This window comes from Lygodium microphyllum, chromosome 4, assembly GCF_053477565.2.
Source record: "Lygodium microphyllum isolate KBCC chromosome 4, Lygodium_microphyllum_v1.1.10, whole genome shotgun sequence".
Taxonomy (NCBI): domain Eukaryota; kingdom Viridiplantae; phylum Streptophyta; class Polypodiopsida; order Schizaeales; family Lygodiaceae; genus Lygodium; species Lygodium microphyllum.
The window spans coordinates 26,908,119-26,931,568 of NC_141138.1; the positions used below are offsets into that span (position 1 = coordinate 26,908,119).

General features: G+C 43.2%; 1 protein-coding gene across 2 annotated transcripts in view; it reads left to right on the forward strand.

Moving 5' to 3' along the window:
* Positions 1–23,450, forward strand: part of LOC148036896 (Radical SAM superfamily protein) — a 78,520-nt gene that overhangs the window by 36,907 nt on the left and 18,163 nt on the right. For both annotated transcript variants that reach the window (XM_087675817.1, XM_087675818.1), the window contains exons 4-6: positions 13,961–14,062; positions 14,225–14,311; positions 14,402–14,518. In XM_087675817.1, the coding sequence (XP_087531943.1) occupies positions 13,961–14,062; positions 14,225–14,311; positions 14,402–14,518 (306 nt within the window). The remainder of the gene's footprint in view (positions 1–13,960; positions 14,063–14,224; positions 14,312–14,401; positions 14,519–23,450) is intronic.

Genomic DNA, 23,450 nt, shown 5'->3' on the forward strand with positions numbered 1-23,450 from the left:
GGCCCAATATTTGGTGAGTATGAGCAACCTTCTATGTGTCGCTGCCTGTAATGATGAGGTTGTCAACATACAACATGGCCAAGACGCACCCGTTCTCCTCAATCTTGTAATAAAGATTGGGGTCATGATCTGATCGATGGAAGCCACTATCCAAGAAGAATTGATCAATCCGCTGATACCAAGCCCTAGTAGCTTGCTTTAGGCCATATAGGGCCTTCCCTTAACTTGTTAACATGGTCCTCCTTCCCCTATGCAAAAAAACCAAGAGGCTATAAGACCTAAATCTTCTCCTCCAAGATGTCATTCAGAAGGCCAATGGCGATAGGCAGCCAAAGTAAGAATAGATGGAATAGTGGACATCTGAGTTGTTGGTGCGAAAGTCTCAAAATAATCCAAACCTGCCCTTTCAGAAAATCCCTTGGCAACAAGCTATGCATTATGCTTGTCCTGTAGGGACCTGTTAGGCATGGAGATCGAGATAGACTGTCGTTATGCGCAGTGAGAGATTGAGTGAGATCAGAGTAGAGAGTGAGCACGTTTTTTAGGTACAATGACGAGTGTGTACCTTTAGGTTTTTAGATAGATATATATGTGTAACTATAAGTGCTAAGGGTGTGTTCACACTCGAGTACATTTAAAAGGCACGAGGCCTTTATTCCCAACAACCTCCTACCTAATGACAGTGTGCCTTAAGAGGAGAAAAGAATCAGCTAAGTCTAGGTATGTACAAAGCTGAAATACATATATCTATCCAACTCCCATCATCTGTCGGCAATGAGCCAACCGCTCTGCTGGAAGACCCTTTGTGAGAAGGTCTGTAGGGTTATCATCTGTATGCACTTTGACAAGCTCAATGCTCTTACTATCAAGTACATCTCTAATGAAGTGGTACTTCACCTGTATGTGCTTTGTCTTTGCATGAAAGACAAGATTCCGTGCTAGCATGATAGCACTCTGACTATCACAATGGAGAACAGGTAACTCTGTGATGCCAAGCTCTCCCACCAGACGAAAAAGCCATAAAGCCTCCTTGCATGCCTCAATGGCAACCACATACTCTGCCTATGTAGTAGACAATACAACACACTTTTGTAGCCTGGAGATCCAAGAGATTGCTCCTCCTGTGAAAGTAAACACATACCCAGAAGTGGACTTCCTGCAGTTTGCATGACCAGCATAGTCTGCATCCGTAAAGCCAACAACAGATGCCTTCTGCTTTCCAAGGCAGATGCACAACTCCTTTGCTTTGTGCCTTTGAGGTATCTTTCATTGCATTCCAATGCTTCTTGCCAAGGGTTGCCATGTATCTGCTAACCACTCCCACTACAAAGGCAATGTCAGGACGTGCAACAACCATAGCATACATCAAACTGCCAACAAATGAAGCATATGGTATCTTGGCCATTTCAGCCTTCTCATCATCAGATGTAGGGCTGTCCTCTGTACTAAGTTTCACATATGGAGGCAATGGAATCCCAATTGTTTTTCGCCCCTCCATATTGAAACGTTGCAAAACTTTGGAGATATACTCCTGCTGAGATAGATAGAGTAAGCCTTTCGATCTATCTCTGAGTATTCGCATGCCAAGAATGTGATTTGCATCACCAAGATCCTTCATGTCAAAGCTGCCATGAAGACTTTGCTTCAATGAATCCAAGGCATGAGTATCCGTGCCATCAATTAGCATGTCATCAACATACAAAACCAAGATAATCAGACTGCCATCTGTTGCCTTCTTGGTGTACAAGCAGTGATCCACTTGACTTCTATGAAAGCCTTGGGACTACATGAATGTATCAAACTTATGATACCATTCTCTTGGTGCTTGTTTCAGCCCATACAAACTCCTTTTGAGTTTACATACCATTTTTCCCTTCCCTTGTTCAACAAACTCTCAGGCTGCTGCATATATATGTCTTCATGCAGATCACCATGTAAAAACACAATCTTTACATCCATCTGTATGAGCTCCATTTCCTCAACTGCAATGAAGCCCAAAATGGTTCTCAATGTAGTCATCTTGACTACAGGAGAGAAAATCTCATCAAAGTCAATTCCATGTTCCTGCTTGTACCCCTCTGCAACCAATCTTGCTTTGTACTTTGGTGAGGAACCAGAAGTGACCTTCATGTTGTAAACCCATTTGCATGGAAGGGTTTTCTGCCCTTTAAGCAACTGCACCAAGTCCCAAGTGCCATTTTTTTCAAGAGATTCCATCTTTGACAGCATGGCTTTATACCATTTCTTACTGTCCTGTCTGTCCATTGCTTCCTTGAAGCAAGACGGTTCACCACAATCTGTCAACATGACATAATCAGCTACATTAATTGCACCAGGAACAAATCTGTCAGGTTGTCTAGTAGCCTTAGACAATTTCCTAACCCAATGGTCATTGTTTGCTGGCTGTTTCTGCAAATTTTCATTTTCAACATGCTGTCTTGCCATTTCAGCCTGCAAATCAGCATTAACAGCTTGTTGTGCTGGTTGTTCCTGCACATGTAATGGCTCGTTTTCATGGACAATAGCTAGCTGATCATTTCTAGTATCATTTCCTGCATTTACAGGTTCATTTACAGCAGGTATTTCTATTTTGCTTCTGTACAGCGGGCACATTTTGCTGTCCAAAAGGTATTTCTTCTCGGAATACAACCCTACGGACCTCCTCAGTCTTTTCAGGTTGTTTGTGCATGTGATCTTCCCGGAGGATAACGTCATTACTGCATACTACTTTCCTTTTCTTGGAATCCCACAATCTATACCCCATTTCACCCTCGTCACCATATCTTAAGAAAATGCATTTACAGGACTTTGGCTCAAGTTTGTTGCGTTTTTCTTTACGAATGTGCATAAAAGCCTCACAGCCAAACACTTTCAGATGAGCATATGAAGGTAGCTTGCCCGATCACGCTTCTTGGGGAACTCCCCACCCCAAAGACCTGTTTGGTGACCGATTAATCAAGTGAACGGTTGTCATAACAGCCTCTGCCCAAAACCATAGACTAATGCAGCATGAGGCAGCATCGTACAGACTTTATCCTGCATGGTCTGATTCATACACTCTGCAACTCTATTTTGGGGTGGATTATAAGGGGTAGTGAGCTCCCTCTTGATCCCTTTGCTGCCACAAAATGCCTGAAAGGCCTTGGACACATATTCTCCACCATTGTCAAAACGAAGACACTTAAGTGTCTTATCTGTCCGATTTTCAACCAATGCCAAGAATATTTTAAACTTATCAAGCACTTCATCCTTGCTACGAATGGGGTAAACCCATACCATCCATGTAGCAACATCGACAAAGGTGACAAAATATTTCTTTCCCCCTAAATATAATCTTGGCATTTGACATACATCCGAATGTACTAACTCTAGAGGAGAAGATTTCAAAGAAAGAGACTTTTTGTGAGACGTCTGTGTATGTTTGCTATAAATGCAATGATCACAATGCTCAAAATCAGCATAACAAAGACAAGGCAAGTAACCCAAATGAGAAAGCACTTTCATTCCTGTTTGACTCATGTGTCCCAACCGGCCATGCCACAAAGAAATGCTTGGCTACTCTGTCACAGTAACAACATGGTTACGCACACTAGATACATGAAGTCGATACAAAGTATCACTCTTGCAACCTCTGGCAATCACTCTTGATCCCTTACAGATCTTCCATTTTCCATCACTAAAGGTGGTATGAAAACCATCATTATCTAGCTGCCCTGTGCTAATCAAGCTCTTCTTGAGGTGAGGTACATGCCGTTCATGCTGAATGTAAAGACAGAGCCATGCTGAAACTGTAACTGTATACTGCCAATACCCGTAATCTCATATGCATAGTTGTCCCTAAGATGAACACCATGTAGATCCCCTGTATAGGCGGAGAACCACTCACGATGAGGGGTGACATGAAAGGAAGCACCTGAATCGAGAATCCAGGTATGCATGTCATCATCTGTATATGCAAGTAAAGCATGTGCACTAAAGTGTGAAGAGACAAAGAGTACGTCACTCCCACTGTCACTGTCATGAGTGACTACATTCACCTCTTCAATTTTTACACTGCTCTTCTTATGCTGAGTGTCCTTCTCTTCCTTGCTATCATCTGTCTTCTTGCCTTTTCCTTTCTCTTTCTTCCATTTGTAGCAGTCATGTTTAAAGTGACCCTTCTTGCCACAATGATGGCATTTAACATCTTTGCCACGTGATTTATTGCGTCCCTTGCCATCATATTTTTCCTTTTGTTGTGATTTGCCCCTAGTATTCAAAGCACTGGAAGACTTACTAGATGCATTGTTTTGCCGATTCATCTTTTCCATAAGTAGAGCACTCTCTACATCAGCATACAAAAGGATTACATTAGAATTGCTCATAGTAGTCCTGAATGTATCCCAACTCTTTGGTACAGTGCAAAGCAAGAAAGTAGCCTTAAATTTCTCATCAATCATGATCTTCAAGGCAACCAGCTGGCTGAAAATGGAGTTAAACTCACTCAAGTGAGTAGACATTGTTGTACCCTCTTTGATACGCAAATCCATAAGCTTTTTCAGCCAATACACTTTGCTTGCAGTACTCTTTTGTGCATACAGTTCTTCCAGTCTAGTCCATATAGCATATGCAGAATCCAAACCTTCAATGTTGAAGAGCAAGGCATCAGAAATCGATAGTTCTATGGTTGAGCGTGCAAGCTCATTTAACTCATCTCAATCGTCCTGATCCATGTCTGTGGGCTTTGCCCCTTTGGTTTTGATCGGCTTTGCCTGCTTCTTTTGTAATAGGATATTGTAGCACTGCTTTTGCCAAACTACAAAATTATGTGCGCCTTCAAGCTTCTTTATGTGCATCAGATTACTATTGTCATTGCTGCCAGCCATGATTTTCAGCCCAAATGTGACATAAAAACCAGCAAATGCAGGCCCAAACTGTCACCCAAGTGACCAAGGTACAAGCAAGTACCAATTAGCAATAAATGACCATGCCCAAGCACAGATTTCAGATCTGTAATTAAATTTTCAGAAGCACCAAACCATGTGCTACAGCATTATCCAACTGATTACAGCTGTTTCAAGGGCATATGCATCACATTACGTGAGGAATCCCAAAATTTCAGCTGCAATTTTTGTTGTACGTGTACCCACGGGCATAAAATTTGACATGAACGGTCAAAAGCCCCAAAATTTTGTGCTCAAAGCATCAAACACACATCTGCATTTTCTCTGTCATGCAATGAACATGCCAATTTTGCCAAAATAGGGAAATTTCAGCAAAACCCCCAAATTTTACCAAGTGTTGACGTCCAAATTGCGTGGAATTCAACCTGCATGTACATAAAATGACAAAATGCTGCACAGATTTTACCCAAATTACAAAAGCCCCAAATTGCACGGGGTCCAATGTGCCTCAATGTTGAGAAATTGGGTTAATTTCAGCCCATTTTGTGCATGTACATGAAAAGCCCCAAATCTTGGGGACAAAATGTCATAAATTCATGCAATTTCCGAGACAAATATCACTTTGCATCTTGCTCGCATCAAATTTGGACGAATCCCCAAATTTTCTAAGTCATGCGTGCACTAATTTTAGTGAAATTGAAATAATTTCACTAAAATGTGAAAAGCCCCAAAATTCCCGGGAAAATGTGCACCAACTTTGCAATTTCTGAGTCAGATTGTCCAATTCTACGTTGAGATCCCCAAATTTGGGGAAAGTCCCAAATTTCTGGGCCAAGATTGCACCAAATTGGAAGCTGTGCCTCCACGCGTGAACACTCGGTAAGGAAACTTAAAAAAAAAAGAAATTTTGAAGAAATAAAAATGTTGAACAGCGGGTCAATAGACCCATTGTGCAGGTCGCAATCTGGTGCCCGTGTCACATTGTGTGACGCTGCAGGTGCATGCTCGTAACAATGCTTGCCCGTCTACTCACTATTGTTGCCCAGTCACCTAGTCGTCCAGTCTTGCTGCGACTGATTGCTGTTTGCTACTACCCACTGCCTGCATGTCACGTCACAGCCCGTCTCGCTGCAACTGATTGCCGTCTGTCGCTGCCCGTCTACTCACTATTGTCCGTCTACTCACTATTGTCGCCCAGTCACCTAGTCGTCCAGTCTTGCTGCGATTGACTGCCGTTTGCTACTACCCACTGCCTGCATGTCACGTCACAGCCCGTCTCACTGCAACTGACTGCCGTCTGTCGCTGCCCAGTTAAGAAACGACCTATCATTTGTCAACCTGTTGCACGCTCTGCGACACCTGCAACTCCTCATGTCAAGCTTGCCTGCGACACTTCCTGCTCGCATGTAACTACCCAGGATGCCTGCAGCTCACGACTTGCTCGTTTGTCCTACACGAACTCCGAGAGGCACGGATGCCTCAACTGTAGTTCTGATACCAATTTGTAAGGACCGATTAGGCACGGAGATCGAAACAAACTGTCGTTACGCGCAGTGAGAGATAGAGAGAGTGAGTGAGAGCAGAGTAGAGAGTGAGCACGTTTTTAGGTACAATGACGAGTGTGTATCTTTAGGTTTTTAGATAGATATATATGTGTAAGTACAAGTGCTAGGGGTGTGTTCACACCCGAGCACATTTAAAAGGCACGAGGCCTTTATTTACTACAACATGTCCAAGGTCCCTTTTGCAAGATACTTGGTCTTGAAGACCCACTTCACATCAATCACCTTCTGCTTCTTTAGACGAGGAACCAACTCCCAAGTCTAGTTCTACTCAATAGAATTGAGCTCAGCTTGCATAGTATTACGCCAGACATCCTGTGCAAGAGCCTCATCAATTGAAGTAGGCGCATGGTCCTGATAAATCCAAGACATAAGAGCATAGTTCACACAAAGTCAACTATCCCATAGAGCTTGTAACTTGGCTGACCTGCATGGGCCAAAAGGCATCTCAAGGAACTGAGTAATCCCTAAATCCTGCATGAACGAGTGATACCATCGAGGGATGATGATAGGCTTATCTCATTGCAAAGGAGATGGAGAAGCCTTTGGTACTTGTAAAGCACCTGTCTGTGGAAGGGACTCCTCCTTACTAAGGGAAGGTAGACTCTCCTCACTTGATAAAGAGAGCTTCCACTTTGATGGCTCAATGTTCCCAAAGGAAACCTTAGGAGACAGGGAAGGGGTAGGAACACTTGATGACGAAGTAGTTGATGGAGCCATCAAGGGTGGAAAGGGAGAGGGTGAAGGTGTGGGAGAAGAAGGGGGAGGAGTCGCAGATGAAGAAGGGGTGCCAAGGGGTAACCTAGAAGAAAGGGGAGGGGTTGATGGGAGGGGGGGTCAGTCAAAAGATGAAGAACCATCTGTAGCAAAAGCACCATTGTTTGGGTCCTTGAAGGCTAGGGCCTCATTGAAGATCACATCCTTGCTACCTCGATCTTATGAGTCATCGGGTAATAGAGCCAATAGCCCTTCGCGGTCGTATTGTAACCAATGAAGATAAGTTTCTTCGACTTGGAATCAAGTTTGCTCCACCTTTTCTTCTTGTCCACATGGAGATATATGCCTCACATCCAAAGATGTGAAAGTGGGAAATAGAAGGCTTTTTTCCAAAGAAAGCATGGTAAGGAGTCATATCCTGCAATGTCGAAGTAGGTGACCTATTGTGGATATGAACTATAGTAGCCACAGCCTCACCTCATAAAGAATGGGGAAGACGCCTACACTCCAACATCGATCGGTGGGCCATCTCAAGCATGTCCCGATTGGCATGCTCCACCACACCATTTTCAGAGGGTGTGTTTGGATGGAAATATTCCACCCGAATACCCTAATCCTTGCAAAACTTAGAAAACAGGTTAGAACAATACTCGCCACCATGATCAGCTTGAACTCCGTGGACTTTGAAGGAGGTTTGCTTCTCTGCAAACACCTTCCACTCGTAGAAACAGGAGTACGCCTCGCTCTTCTACTCCAAGAAATAGGGCCACACATAACAACTAAAGTCGTCAACAATCAACATAGGGTACTTGGCCTTTCCAAGGAGGCCATGCCCATAGGTCCGCAAAGGTTGGTGTTAACCAACTCAAGCAGTGTAGAAGTCCTTCGAGTAGCAGCTTGTGGATGAGGCTAGGTATGCTACTTGCTCCTCAAGCAACTAGGGCATGCAAAGAAATACCCTAACATAGAAACATAAACAGAAACCGTACGACAAAGCACAGACTGATAAAAGAACCTAGTTAGGGTTAGGGTAACTCAGAGACAATGAACGGAGTGAATGAATGAAGTGAAATGACTACTGAATATACGATGCTCATGCAGCAAACACACTATGTAGTGAATGAATACTGAACCTCGAACTTCTGTATCTCAAGGATTAGGGCAGGGGTAATGAGTTGGAGAGTGTGTTGTACTCTGAACGGATCCCAAATCGCAGCAAGGCAGCAGGTGAGAGAGACTAAAAACGCAGGCAGGACAGCTTGCAAGAGAAAGAAAGACTAAAAAGGCAGACTGTAGGACTGTGATGACGTGGCAGGCTGTACGACAGCAGGTCCGCACAAGAACAATAGTCGTCTGGCTGGAATCAGCTCCAAACTGCGCGAAGAGGGCTGAAAATTAGGAGCCAATTGATGGAGACTGAAATGGACAGCTTCGGTTAAGATGTCCTCTGCGAACGGGGTGTGGGCAACAAACCGAAACACTTGAAATTTGCAAAAACGAGATTGAGGGCTAAATGGAGGGTAGCATACGTATTCATAGAAAGTTTGGGCCCTCCCAAGTGGGTTTGTGCTTATGGGACAAAAACATTCTAGGACCGCATTTCTTTTAAATAAACAAGGTTTCTTCATTAATTAAGCATGTTTTATGCATTTTTAGCTCAACAGGGCATAGTGTGTCAACGCATGGGAAATTTGGAAGTCCCTTAGCCATGTTTTGTTGCAAAGCCTGCCGAATAGCATCAAGATTCAAATGGCCATAACAAGCATGCCAAAGCAGCCCAAGCTCGTGTGAAGATCGCGCACAAGGGTTGTGAGCGTATAGAGCTACCCTCTTGTGTACTTGTCGAAAGAACAGCTCGTGAAGATACATCCTCCATGGTAATTGCATCCTAGGTAAAGATGGCTTGGGTATCTAGCTTTGTAAGACTGTAAAACAGACAGAAGGTTAAAGCCTAAATTTGGTACGGAGAGGACTTTGGCCGAAGAAGAATGCCGATTGGCGGGCAACAAGGGAATGGTCCCTACTCCACATACGGAGATTGAGATGGATCCCCCTCTGGATTGCATAACTTGAAGCCAATCCTGTCGGTAAGTCATTTGGGAAGAGGTCTCGCTATCCACGGGCCAAGGTTGTTGTCCAATCACCAAACATAGCTTTCGGGGTGATTGTAGGTTCTCAAAGATGTCTTAACACCAATTTTTCAGCTTTATTGGCTCAGAGGATGAGGTCTCTCATCATTCTTCTGAGCAACAATGAGATTATTAGAGGTCCCCTATGCAAACTCCCCGTTCGAAGCTTCCCTCTTCTCCTTCCCTTCATGTTTCTCGTAAGGCACGATCTACTAGCCTGAAGATGCCTTACATGGCACCCACTATACACGTGCCCATGCTTCCTTCTTTACCCAAAGAAGACAAGTTGGATGGTTCCAATTATTCTCTATGATCATGAAGATGGAGTGTATTCTCAATACCTTTGACCTTTTGGAGTTTATTTCTCTCCATGTTGCCCAGGGACCCCGCACATGGATCATCGATGGATCGTGCAACCCTTTGGGATCGGCTCAACTTTGGAGCCCGTTACTTCCTCTTTATGAGTTTACACTATTTTGTCTTGGTTCATGTTCGCAGATTGAAGACTGCAACGAAGGTGTGGAAGAAGATTGCATCTCTTTGCCATCAGAAAAAGTTTGCCCACAAGATCTCTTTGGAGAAGAAGCTTTGGATGCTCAATATTGATGACCCTCCTTCCATGAAGGATCACATTAATAAACTGAAGAATATGTGAGACAAGCTTCCATTCCTCGGGAGTATGATATTTTCAAAGGATATGGCCATGATTCTATTGACTCGGCTACCATCTCCTAAGTACAATGTCTTGTATACCAACCTTCTAACTTCAAGGACCCAAGATACTCTTCTTTGGAAGAAGCTTTCACTGCTTGTCTTGGAGCATGATAAGTGTCTTAGAGAGGTGGGGACTAGTGGATCTAGCACCACGAAGGCTTTTATTGCAGGTACTTGAGGCATGAAGAAGAAGGGGAAGCCACAGGCTAAGAAACACGAGGACAAGAAGGATGACTCCAAGGATAAGAAGAAAAAGCCCAAGTGTCCACACTATGGGAAGGGCACTCATCCTGAGGAGAGGTGTTGGCAGAAGTACCCCCATTTAAAGCCTAAGGAGGGGTCCAAGGATTAGAAGGCTACACCTGCTACCATTGAGTCTGTCTTCGCACACTTGTTTGAGGTGGATAATATGGCTTTGCTTCATGAGGAATCAACTGTTGTCTACACCTAGAAAGCTATTGCATGCACCCAAATAGCTGTCGTGTATAGTTAGAGACTGTTGCCAAGGGCAAAAAGACGTAAAAAAAGTAGTAGAAATCTGCGTTTGCAGCCAAATGCAGTCGCCTGGCCAGAAACGCTGTTGTCTAGCCAGCAAAGGATGTTGAAAGTAGTGGGTGGAGTGTAGTCGCCTAGTGCTTGGAAGGTTGCGTTTACAGCAAATGTAAATTTGGTGAAGGTTGCCTGACAGTTTGGGATGGACTTTGCGATGAAAAGCTCCTTTGTGATCTCTTGTTAGGCAATGACACCATGTGAGAGTGTGCAACGGAAGTAGGAACTTGAGCACAGAGGAAGAAGACAGTAGGAAGAGGAAGGAAGAAAGAAACCCGCACTGACTGAAATAAATGATGAATACAAACAGATGGACTGATCAGTCCCTACACACAGCCTGAGGTTTCAGTGAGGGCACCGGATCTGGCCTGAAATGATGCCTGCAGCAGCAGCACCAAAGACGGAGGAGCGTGTCTATAGTTGGAGGAGAAGCTTGCAAAAGATGATGGCGAAAGTGGGGGAGGGGGCATTTATAGATAGCTGGAAACCCCCAAATCTGGCCAACCTGAAAATAGGGGCCGACCTGCTGGAAACAATAATAGGACTGCAATAAATACAGTCCGATTGCTAAAAAAAATACTATAAATAATGTCATGGCAGTTCGGATAGTGTGTGATTGACATGAGATGAAATTCGATTGGGAGACACAAAAACCTGGCCTAAAACAAGAGAAATGTATGCTAAAATGCAAGAGCTTCCATGTCAACACCAGACTTTGACAGGAGCTCACAACCGGGAGATGACAGATTTACAACGCTTAAAGTGATAGGCTAACAGTAGCACAGCTTGGAAGGCGCCTAGTTGGATTTGTCATGGACAACACGCTCCTCTTTGTAGATCTCCGACTCCCATGCATGGCATTGATACTATGTGAGAGTGCGCAATAGAAAGAGGAAAGTGAACATGGAGAGGAGGAGAAGACAAAGAGAGAACGCAAGAGAGAAGGAATAACGTGACTGCAATGGTTGAAGGTACAAGGTTGCAATAGTCAGCCCCAATAGGTAGCTCTACGTGTTAGGGTGGGCGCTAGGGGGATGAGAGAGTGAGGAGGGCTGGTGGATCACAAAGGAAGGGCAAGCCGCTTGCATACAGGCAAACTGGGGCATGCACTAATGTGCCCTCCATCTAGAATGCCTAAAGCACATAAAATGATAGACAAATACAATGTCAAAGCTCATTATGTCCTCATTTGACTCAGACTAAGGCTCACAGGCAAGAGATGACCACACAAGACACACATGATTGCTAACAAGGATAACTCAAGGACAATTAACATTGAAGATAAATAAATGAATAATGAATGGATACAATGCTCAATGCAGCAAACACACTATGCAAAATGAATATCGATCCTTGAACTCCTGTGTCTCTAGGACTAGGGTAGAGAGTGTGAGCTGGAGAGTGTGTTATACTTTGACGGATCCGGAAATGCAGCAGATATCCTCCGAATGTGCTTTGCCAGCAGCAAACATAGATATGAGAATGTTTGGATCAGTGCTGGATGAAGCTGGACAGCACAGACAGTGGGCAGCAGGCTGGAAAAGTGTTAGAAGATGTAGGTGACAGCAGCTGAATGAAAATGCAGCAGATAGCCTCTGAATGTGCTTTGCCAGCAGCAAATGTAGATTTGAGAATGTTTGGATCAGTGCCGGATGAAGCTGGACAGCACGGACAATGGGCAGCAGGCTGGAAAAGTGTTAGAAGACGTAGGCGACAGGAGCTGAATGAAATGTAGCAGATATGATAATGTGGCAGCCTGCATGGCAGGGCTGGACAGCAAATGTAGATGTTGATGATGGCATCAGCACTCAATGACAGCCGCATAGTGTATAACGGAGCTTGGAACATGCAAATCATTAGTAAACACAGTCTACCATGTGGACAGCAGGGTGCAAACAGTCACCAGCAGCAATCTGTAAAATAGGAATGGTCTGATTGATGGGCAGCGTGTCTATTTATAGAAGTGTGGATCCTCACAAATGAGTTTTGCATGTTGTATCAAATCATTCTTTTTCACCTATTAAAGTTGGCCTATAGAGAGATGTGGATTTGAAGTTTGAACATGTTTACTAGCAGCTTTCATGATTCATGTGATATGTCACATGGTCCACAAATTCATTTTGATATCCTAAAAAGACATGGATTGTTATTGCTAATTTGGCATTGATTGTAGTTTGTATGTTTGAGCAGTTTTAATCTATGGCATTTTGCTTCTTTTGTGCTCATGAAATATGGATGATGAATCGTGGAATATGGTTTCCCGTGCATGTAAATTGTTGGTCTTTGATAATTCACTTAGATTTTGTATACAATGTTGAATCACGTGCCATATGTGTCTTGTTGTGGCCCATAGGACTTGAAGTAGATATATGTATAAAAAATTTCAATAATTCTCATCTCAAATGAAATCTGTTTTCTTAGGTTTTAGGAAACTCACATGAAACTTTTGAAACCCGTTTCATACCTCTGGTTTTTGAAACCCTGGCAACTATGGAATGGAATGCCCATCCTTTTCTTCTATTGTGGTGTATCACTTTGGAATTTATAGAAAGCTCTCTCAAATTTCTATCAATGTTATACTCAAGCAAGTATGTGGTCCATTGATGATTGAATACAATATTATTGTTTTTCATGATATATAACAAAGCTGTATGATGGGGCCAATATGGCTTTATTGAGCAATATAATGTAAAATTTTTAAAAAATGAAAGTAATTTAGTATTGCTTCTTGGTAACACGCACACGCATTCACACTCACAGACCCTCTCTTTTTGGCTCTTGTTTGGCCATTTCAACTCTATTTTGCAACTCCAAAATGCATTCCAGTTTCCTTGTTTCCAAAACTCTTGGAAATATTGTTTTGGGCCCTCACACAACAGCCCAGTTGGAAGTTGGCACTTGTGCATAGCGCAGTTCGTGGTCTCCAACATTGTATGCAAATTTGATTTCATCATCAGTATTAAGGTCTTACATTCATTTGCATTCATTTTCAATGTCTTCTTTCCATAATGCATTGTTGCTTCCACATGCACCCTCACACCTTCTTCTAGGCTACAAGTAGTATGAAACTCGAGAGTTGACATGGATGAGAGCTGAGAAGACTCACTATGAATGCCTTCCTCGAGGATCTTGACCAACCGGCTTCAGAAATGGTTAGTTGTGTCAGGGACTGAAACACTGCTATGTACAACTAGCACATTATTACGTAAATTTGCACATGAGAGCAGGTGGCATGCAAACTTGTAGGTTTGTGAAGGTCTGCACATAGAGCACATGCTATGAAAATTATGAATGCTAGGTCAACTTTTAAGTTAAGATAAATCACGAGAAAGAAATCTGTTGTTACTGTGTGCATGAGAATAGGTGCATGCTATAGTACACATTTTATAATTGTGTTTATTTACAGGCTTTGCTGAAGCTGGAAGATTCAAGGCTTGTTGAGACTGTGGGAATTCCTGTGGAAGAAGTTCGTGGAATTAATCGACTTACTGTATGCGTATCTTCGCAGGTCTTCTTTTCACTTGAAGAGATTGGATTCGATAAATTACATATGGGAGGAGGTTAAAATGTGAAAGGTTATGATTTGGGTGGATTTTTTGGTCTTCTTGCCACATGTTTCCGTAGAGATGAAGTTAATTTTATGTCACATCTGATCATCTTTTGAATGCAGGTTGGGTGTCCACTTCGTTGTGCATTTTGTGCCACAGGAAAAGGAGGCTACTCTCGGAATCTGAAAGCACATGAAATTGTTGACCAGGTGAGGTTTGATGAGAATCTATGGTATATCATCTTTGTGTGGCAAGGCTTTGTTCTCTTTGAACAGTCCTTTTTTATGTTTTCTGATAAGGTGCTTGTAATGGAGGAGCTGTTTAAACATCGAGTGTCCAATGTTGTTTTCATGGGCATGGGTGAACCCATGCTTAACCTTTCTGCGGTCCTGGCAGCACATCGAACTTTAAATCAGGTAATGATGCTTTTGACCTTAGTCAACTTTGATGATCCTTGAGCTTGGATAGGCTTTATTCATGAGAAAGATTAAAGTTAGTTTGGTGTACAAATAATGTGACTCTTTGAGTTGTCGAATCCAAATCTTTGTGCTGAAACCACCTAGACAGTAGGAAGATATTGTGAATACACACACATCGACAAGAGGAAACAGGAGGGGAGGGTTGCCAACAGGGGAGTAGGCTAGGGTTTTGGGTCAATTTCTCTGACAGGGAGTTGGCTGGTATGCAAGGCTCCAACCTGCATTCTCAACAAGAGACATTTTTCCAAGTTCAGGATTTACATGTGATTAATGCCTAGCTCATTGTGTAGGCAAGGCATCACATAATTGTGCAGGACATATGGATAGGTCCAATAGTGGCAAGGGTTCAGTGTTAGGGTCTAGAGAGCCAGAGATTAATCAATTATTTAATGGGCAGTTCCTAGGTGCACCTTGCACATTTTCCAAGGACACTAAAATTTTACCTTTAGCCTTTTGCTACATCCAACATCTGAGATAGCAGACCTGTGTCTCGTACGGTCATCTTCTGCTTGTGAGCCTCAATCTGAGTCAGACAAGGACATTAGGAACTCTGACACAGTCAGTTTCAGCCAGTTTCTCTCTCTCAGACATTTTAGTGGTCCTTGTGTATGGCATTCTCACAGCCCAAGATGAACAGCAAGACTGGGTATTCTCTCTCTCTGTATTCTGGGCAGGCATTTGAGCCACATGGTAGTGTGGACACTTTGTGAGTGGGCTGGCACACTTGGCAGCAGCATTTTTGTTGGGAATAAAGGGCCATCGTGCCTTTTATATGTGCACGGGTGTAAACGCACCCTTAGCACATTGTACTTTCATACATATATCTATCTAAAACCTAAAGTGGTACACTCGTCATTGTACCGAAAAACGTGTTCACTCTCTACTCTGCTTACTCGCACTCTCTCTGTCTCTCTCTTAGAGCGTAAGGTCTGTCTACCTCTATCTCCGTGCCTCACCGGTCCCTACAAACTGGTATCAGAGCCAATGGCTCACTCAAGCTGTTGAGAGGTGCAGGTGACATGCAGAGTCTCGTGTAACAGTCTTGTGGACTGTTGAGGAGCCGGCAAGAGGTAGTGCGACCAGGAATCGCTGGCTGGTTGCTGGCGGGCAACAGTCCGATAGAACGGGCAGTAGCGTGACAGGCTGCGACTAGTCGGGGTCCAGCGTGGACCAAGGCGACTGCACGGGCATGACGGGCTGCGACTAGTTGGGGTCTAGCGTGGACCAAAACGACTGCAACTGACGGATGATAGTGGGCAGTAGGCAACGCGTAACGGAGCCAGCGGGCAAGAAGACCTGACGCGGCGCGCAACTCGTGACGGAACCAGTGGGTGAACGCGTGACGGGGAGGCCTGACGGGTCAATGGACCCGTCATTCAAAACTTTTTTTTCAAAAAAATCTTTTTCTCAAATTCCTTCCCCTAATTGGGGTTCATGCGTGCAAGCACAAAACATTAACTTTGTGCAATTTTGGCCCAGAAAGCTGGGGCTTTGCCAGACTGAGCACTGTTCGTGAAAAATTGAGGCATCTGCGTCGGAATTGCAGACATTGTGCGCATTTGAATTGGGGATTTCGCCAAAATTGTTGAAATTTTGCTCATCTGAGTGAAATTTCTCAATATTTAGCCTAGAAATTTGGGGCTTTTCCCGGATTTGGGAAATTTGATGCAGGAAAACAAGCAAATTTGTCTCAGAAATTGCAGGAATTTGTGACATTTTGTCCCCGACATTTGGGGCTTTTCATGTACATGCACAAATTGGGCTGAAATTAATCCAATTTCTCGACATTGAGGCACATTGGACCTTGTGCAATTTGGGCAAAATTTGTGTAGCATTTGGTCATTTTATGTACATGCAGGTTGAATTCCGCACAATTTGGACATCAACACTTGGTAAAATTTGGGGGTTTTGCTGAAATTTCCCTATTTTGGCAAAATTGGCTTGTTCATTGCATGACAGAAAATGCAGATGTGTGTTTGATGCTTTAAGCACAAAATTTTGGGGCTTTTGACCATTCATGTCAAATTTTGTGCTTGTGGGTACATGTACAACAGAAATTGCAGCTGAAATTTTGGGATTTCTCATGTAATGTGATGCATATGCCCTTTGGAACAGCTGTAATCAGTTGGATAATGCTGTAGCACTTGGTTTGGTGTTTCTGAAAACTGAATTACAGATCTGAAATCTGTACTTCTGTGTGGTCATTTATTGTGATTGGTACTTGTTTGCACTTTGGTCACTTGGGTGACAATTTGGGCCTGCATTTACTGGTTTTTTGGTCACTTTTGAGCTGAAAACCATGGCTGGCAGCAATGGCAGCAGTAATTTGATGCATATAAAGAAGCTTGAAGGCGCACATAATTTTGTAGTGTGGCAAAAACAGTGCTACAATATCTTGTTACAAAAGAAGCAGGCAAAGTTGATCAAAACTAAAGGGGCAAAGCTTGTGGACATGGATCAGGACGATTGGGATGAGTTGAATGAGCTTGCACGCTCAACCATAGAGCTATCGATTTCTGATGCCTTGCTCTTCAACATTGAAGGTTTGGATTCTGCATATGCTATATGGACTAGATTGGAAGAACTGTATGCACAGAAGAGCATTGCAAGTAAAGTGTATTGGCTGAAAAAGCTTATGGATTTGCGTATGAAAGAAGGTACAGCAATGTCTACTCACTTGAGTGAGTTTAACTCCATTTTCAGCCAGCTGGTTGCCTTGAAGTTCATGATTGATGAGAAATTTAAGGCTACTTTCTTGCTTTGCACTCTACCAGAGAGTTGGGATACATTCAGGACTGCTATGAGCAATTCTAATGTGATCCTTTTGTATGCTGATGTAGAGAGTGCTCTACTTATGGAAGAGATGAATCGGCAGAACAATGCATCCAGTAAGTCTTCCAGTGCTTTGCATACTAGGGAAAGATCATAGCAAAAGGGCAAATATGATGGCGAGGGACGCAGTAAATCACGTGACAAAGATGTTGAATGCCATCATTGTGGCAAGAAGGGTCACTTTAAATGTGACTGCTACAAATGGAAGGAAGAGAAATGAAAAGGCAAGAAGATAGATGATTGCAAGGAAGAGAAGAAGGACAGCCAGCCTAAGAAAAGCAGTGTAAAAATTGAAGAGGTGAATGTAGTCACTCATGACAGTGACAGTGGGAGTGATGTACTCTTTGTCTCTTCATATTTTGGTGCACATGCTCTACTTGCAGATACAGATGATGACATGCATATCTGGATTCTTGATTCAGGTGCTTCCTTTCATGTCACCTCTCATCGTGTGACTGGTTTTCCGCATATACAGGGGGTCAACATGGTGTTGTCCATCTTGGGGACAACTATGCATGTGAGATTGCAGGCATTGACAGTGTGCAGTTATAGTTTCAGCACGGCTCTGTCTTTACACTTCAGTATGTACAGCATGTGCCTCACCTCAAGAAGAGCTTGATTAGCACAGGGCATCTAGATGATGATGGTTTTCATACCACCTTTGGTGATGGAAAATGGAAGATCTGTAAGGGATCTAGGGTTATTGCCAGAGGTTGCAAGAGTGATACGTTGTATCCACTTCATGTATCTAGTGTGTGTGACCATGTTGTTGCCGTGACTGAGCAGCCAGGTGTTTCTTTGTGGCATGGCCGGTTGGGACACATGAGTCAAACATGAATGAATGTGCTTTCTCGTTTGGTTTACTTGCCTTGTCTTCGTTATGTTGATTTTGAGCACTGTGATCATTGTATTTATGGCAAACATGCATAGACTTCTCACAAAAAGTCTCTTTCTTTGAAATCTTCTCCTCTAGAGTTAGTACATTCAGATGTATGTCAAATGCCAAGATTATCTTTAGGGGGAAAGAAATATTTTTTCACCTTTGTCGATGATGCTACACAGAAAGTATGGGTTTACCCTATTCGTAGCAAGGATGAAGTGCTTGATAAGTTTAAAAAAATTCTTGGCATTGGCTGAAAATTAGACAGATAAGACACTTAAGTGTCTTCGCTCTGATAATGGTGGGGAATGTGTCCAAAGTCTTTTAGGCATTTTGTGACAACAAAGGGATAAAGCGGGGGCTCACTGCCCCTCATAATCCACCCCAAAATGGAGTTGCAGAGCGTATGAATCGGACCATACAGGATAAGGTCCGTACAATGCTGTCTCATGCTGCATTACCCCATAGTTTTTGGGTAGAGGCTGTTATGACAACCGTTCACTTGATTAATTGGTCACCAAACAGGTCTTTGGGGGGGGGGGGAGTTTCCCAAGAAGCAAACTTGAGCCAAGGTCCTGTAAATGCATTTTCCTAGGATATGGTGACGAGGGTGAAATGGGGTATAAATTGTGGGATCCTGAGAAAAGGAAAATAGTACGCAGCAATGATGTTATCTTCCGAGAAGATCGCATGCATAAACAACCCGAAAAGACTGAGGAGGTCCGTAGGGTTGTATTCCGAGAAGAAATACCTTTTGGACAACAAAATGTGCCCGCTGTACAGCAGCAAATACTTGCTGTAAATGAACCTGTAAATGTAGGAAATGATGCTGGAAATGATCAGCTAGCTATTGTCCATGAAAATGAGCCATTACATGTGCAGGAACAGCCAAGACAACAAGCTGTTAATGCTGATTTGCAGGCTGAAATGCCAGGACAGCATGTTGAAAATGGAAATTTGCAGGAATAGCCAGCAAACAATGACCATTGGGTTAGGAGATCGTCTAGGGCTACTAGACAACCTGACAGATTTGTTCCTGGTGCAATTAATGTGGCTGAGTATGTCATGTTGACAGACTATGGTGAACCGTCTTGCTTCAAGGAAGCAATGGATAGACAGGACAGCAAGAAATGGTATAAAGCCATGGTGTCAAAAATGGAATCTCTTGACAAAAATGGCACTTGGGACTTCATACAGTTGGCTAAAGGGCAGAAAACCCTTCCATGCAAAATGACACTTGGGACTTGGCGTAGTTGGCTAAAGGGCATTTTGATGAGATTTTCTCTCTTGTAGTCAAGATGACTACATTGAGAACCATTTTAGGCTTGGTTGCAGTTGAGGATATGGAGCTCATACAGATGGATGTAAAGACTGCGTTTTTACATGGTGATCTGCATGAAGACATATATATGCAGCAACCTGAAGGGTTTGTTGAACAAGGGAAAGAACAAATGGTCTGTAAACTCAAAAGGAGTTTGTATTGGCTGAAACAAGCACCAAGAGAATGATATCATAAGTTTGATACATTCATGCAGTCCCAAGGCTTTCATAGAAGTCAAGTGGATCATTGCTTGTACACCAAGAAGGCAGCAGATGGCAGCCTGATTATCTTGGTTTTGTATGTTGATGACATGCTGATTGCTGGCAGGGATATTCATGCCTTAGATTCATTGAAGCAAAGTCTTCATGGCAGCTTTGACATGAAGGATCTAGGTGATGTAAATCACATTCTTGGCATGCAAATACTTAGAGATAGATCTAAAGGTTTACTCTATCTATCTTAGCAGGAGTATATCTCCAAAGTTTTGCAGCGTTTCAATATGGAGGGGGAAAAACAATTGGGGTTCCATTACCTCCATATGTGAAACTCAGTACAGAGGATAGCCCTACATCTGATGATGAGAAGGTTGAAATGGCCAAGATACCATATGCTTCAGCTGTTGGCAGTTTGATGTATGTTATGGTTGCTACACGTCCTGACATTGCTTTTGCAGTGGGAGTGGTTAGCAGATACATGGCAACCCCTGGCAATAAGCATTGGGATGCAGTGAAATGTATTATGAGATACCTTAAAGGCACAAAGGAGTTGTGCATCTGCTTTGAAAAGCAGAAGGCATCTGTTGTTGGCTTTACGGATACAGACTATGTTGGTTATGCAGACTGCAGGAAGTCCACTTTTGGGTATGTGTTTACTTTCACAGGAGGAGCGGTCTCTTGGATCTCTAGGCTACAAAAGTGTGTTGCATTGTCTACCACAGAGGTAGAGTATGTAGCTACCATTGAGGCATGCAAGGAGGCTTTATGGCTTTCACGTCTGGTGGGAGAGCTTGGCATCAGAGAGTTACCTGTACTCCATTGTGATAGTCAGAGTGCTATTATGCTAGCACGGAATCCTGTCTTTCATGCAAAGACAAAGTAAATACAGGTGAAATCTCACTTCATTAGAGATGTACTTGACAACAAGAGCATTGAGCTTGTCAAAGTGCATATAGATGATAATCCTGCAAACCTTCTCATGAAGGGTCTTCCAGTAGAGCGGTTTGCTCATTGCCGACAGATGATGGGAGTTGGATAGATATATTTATTTCAGCTTTGTACATACTTAGACTTAGTTGATTCTTTTCTCCTCTTAAGGCACATTGTCTTTAGGTGGGAGGTTGTTGGGAATAAAGGGCCATCGTGCCTTTTATATGTGCACAGGTGTGAACATACCCTTAGCACATTGTACTTTCATACATATATCTATCTAAAACCTAAAATGGTACACTCGTCATTGTACCAAAAAACGTGTTCACTCTCTACTCTGCTTACTTGCACTCTCTCTGTCTCTCTCAGAGCGTAAGGTCTGTCTACCTTTATCTCTGTGTCTCACCGGTCCCTACAATTTTGACTAGATAGCACTTCTTTACTAGTCTGATGTGCATTAAATGCAGGTCTGCCAGATTCTTGGGCTTTGGGCCACTTATACCTTCCCCTTTCCATTATGTATAGTGCATCATTCATTCCAGTCTCCCTCATTAGTTTTGTCATTCTCTCCTACCTTCATTTGGTGTCCTCACTGATGCCCCGAGCTGCAGGCTTGTACCTTTATTTCAATCTCATTAGTTTGTTCAGCTCCATTGTGTTTATGTTGTCTCCATCTTCTCTTCTCACTCTAAAATCTTGTGCTTTTCCACTGCACACCTCCATAAAATTAGCCAAGGAGATGTGGACCACTCTTGCAGCTACATTTGCGGGAACTATAAATAAGTAAGTTACTTATACAATTGCAGCCTTTTACTATTCCTTACAATCCAGCAGAAACCCTCAAACAACATTTGAATACTTTGAACCGTCTTTTCCAACAACTACCGCCCTTCAAAGTCGTCTAGATAACAATGGCAAGAAAGCTGTGCTTCTCTAGTCTAGCTAGGAAAGAAAAATTTAAGGAGACTATTACAATTTTGTAGAATGTGAAGCTTCCTATAAAGAATGGTTACTCTTCTTCTGGATGAGGAACAACAAGGTAAAGACATGGAAATGCTCATATGGGCATTTTACATTAGAGTTAAGAACAAGCCACCAAGGTCCAAAATGTAGCTATTGCAGAAGAATTGCTCACGTAATTAACCAATGTTTTAAGCAAAAAAGGAGACAACAAGAGAAAGAACATGCAGACCTTGTTGCCACTGCTTCATACATCAACTTGAATGATGATGAGCCTATGAGAGTGCACAACGGAAGGACAAGAACACAGAGAGAGAAAGAGACAGCAGGAAGAAGGAAGGAAAAAATCTGCACTGACTGAAAATGAATGCTGAATACAACAGCGTGGACTGATCAGTCCCTGCACGCAGCCCGAGGCATCAGTGAGGGCACCGGATCAGTCTGAGAATGATGATGGGAGCAGCAGCACTGGAGATGGAGAATGCCGGAATTGGAGAAGAAGCTTGCAAAAGATGAGTGCCAAAGTGAGGAGTGGTCAGCTATAAATAGCTGAATGCCTCCAAATTTTGCTGACCTTTCAAAATGGCCTCTAAATCTATGACGTGGCATCCTAGGCAACAAGTAGGCATTGACAGGGGGTGAATACGCACGGACTGACAAACATAGGAAAAATGCCTAAAACGGAAGAAATGCACACTAAAATGCCATGTTCCCGTGTCTCTGTCAAACTCTGACAAGAGCTCACAACCAAGAGATGACAAATTGACAACCCTAAAATAGGTAGGCTAACATCCCTCTCTCAGGTCCTGGGAGTGTCTGAAGACCCAACAATCTCATGTGATGAGGTGTGGAAGCCTTGGGCAAAGGGTGCTTGGAGAGATCCGCTACGTCGTACTTCGTGGGACAGTAAACCACCGATAACTCGAAATCCACGATCCGCTCTCAAACATAATGGCACTGAACCTCAATGTGCTTCGTGTGGGCATGACACATAGGGCTCCTAGTGAGACCTAGGGCATTCTAGTTGTCCATGCATAGCTGAGTGGATCCTATTTGGGGAAAACCAATCTCTGCCAACATCCGATGGAGCCACATTGCCTCCATAGTAGTTGAGCAAAGAGCGTGGTACTTTGCCTTTATAGAAGAAAGCACCACTGTAGGCTGCTTCTTATTGTTCCACGAGATAGCTCGTGAACCAAGGGAGAAAGCAAAACCTATAATGGACTGTCTCGAATCCACATCACCTATCCAATTAGAGTCACTCTATTTAGAAAGAGTGGCCTCCTCTCCATAGATGATCTCGTAGGATCGAGTCTCGTGTAGATAGCACAAGTGGCGCTCTCTAGTGAGCCTAAGTAGGAGTCTTCATAAAAGAAGACAGCAAAGCCACCACAAAAGAGATGTCCCGCCAAGTGTGAATCAACTAGATTAAGGAGCTAACAAGGCACCTGTAGCGGGTAGCATTTGGAAGGAAATCATTTGCTGCTAATAGCTTGGACTCGTTGTCCATGGGGCAAGAAATAGGCCGACACGTGGCCGTACCAAACTCTTCAAGTAACTCAGAGATGTACATGGGCTAGGAAATAAAGATGCCCTGTGCCATTAGATAAATCTCCAAACCAAGGAAAAAATGGAGGATCCCAAGATCTATCATGTCAAACTCCTTTCGCAATATCTCGAGTCAGATCAACCTCCTATGAGTCAACTCCCTGTGATAATGAGGTCATCAAC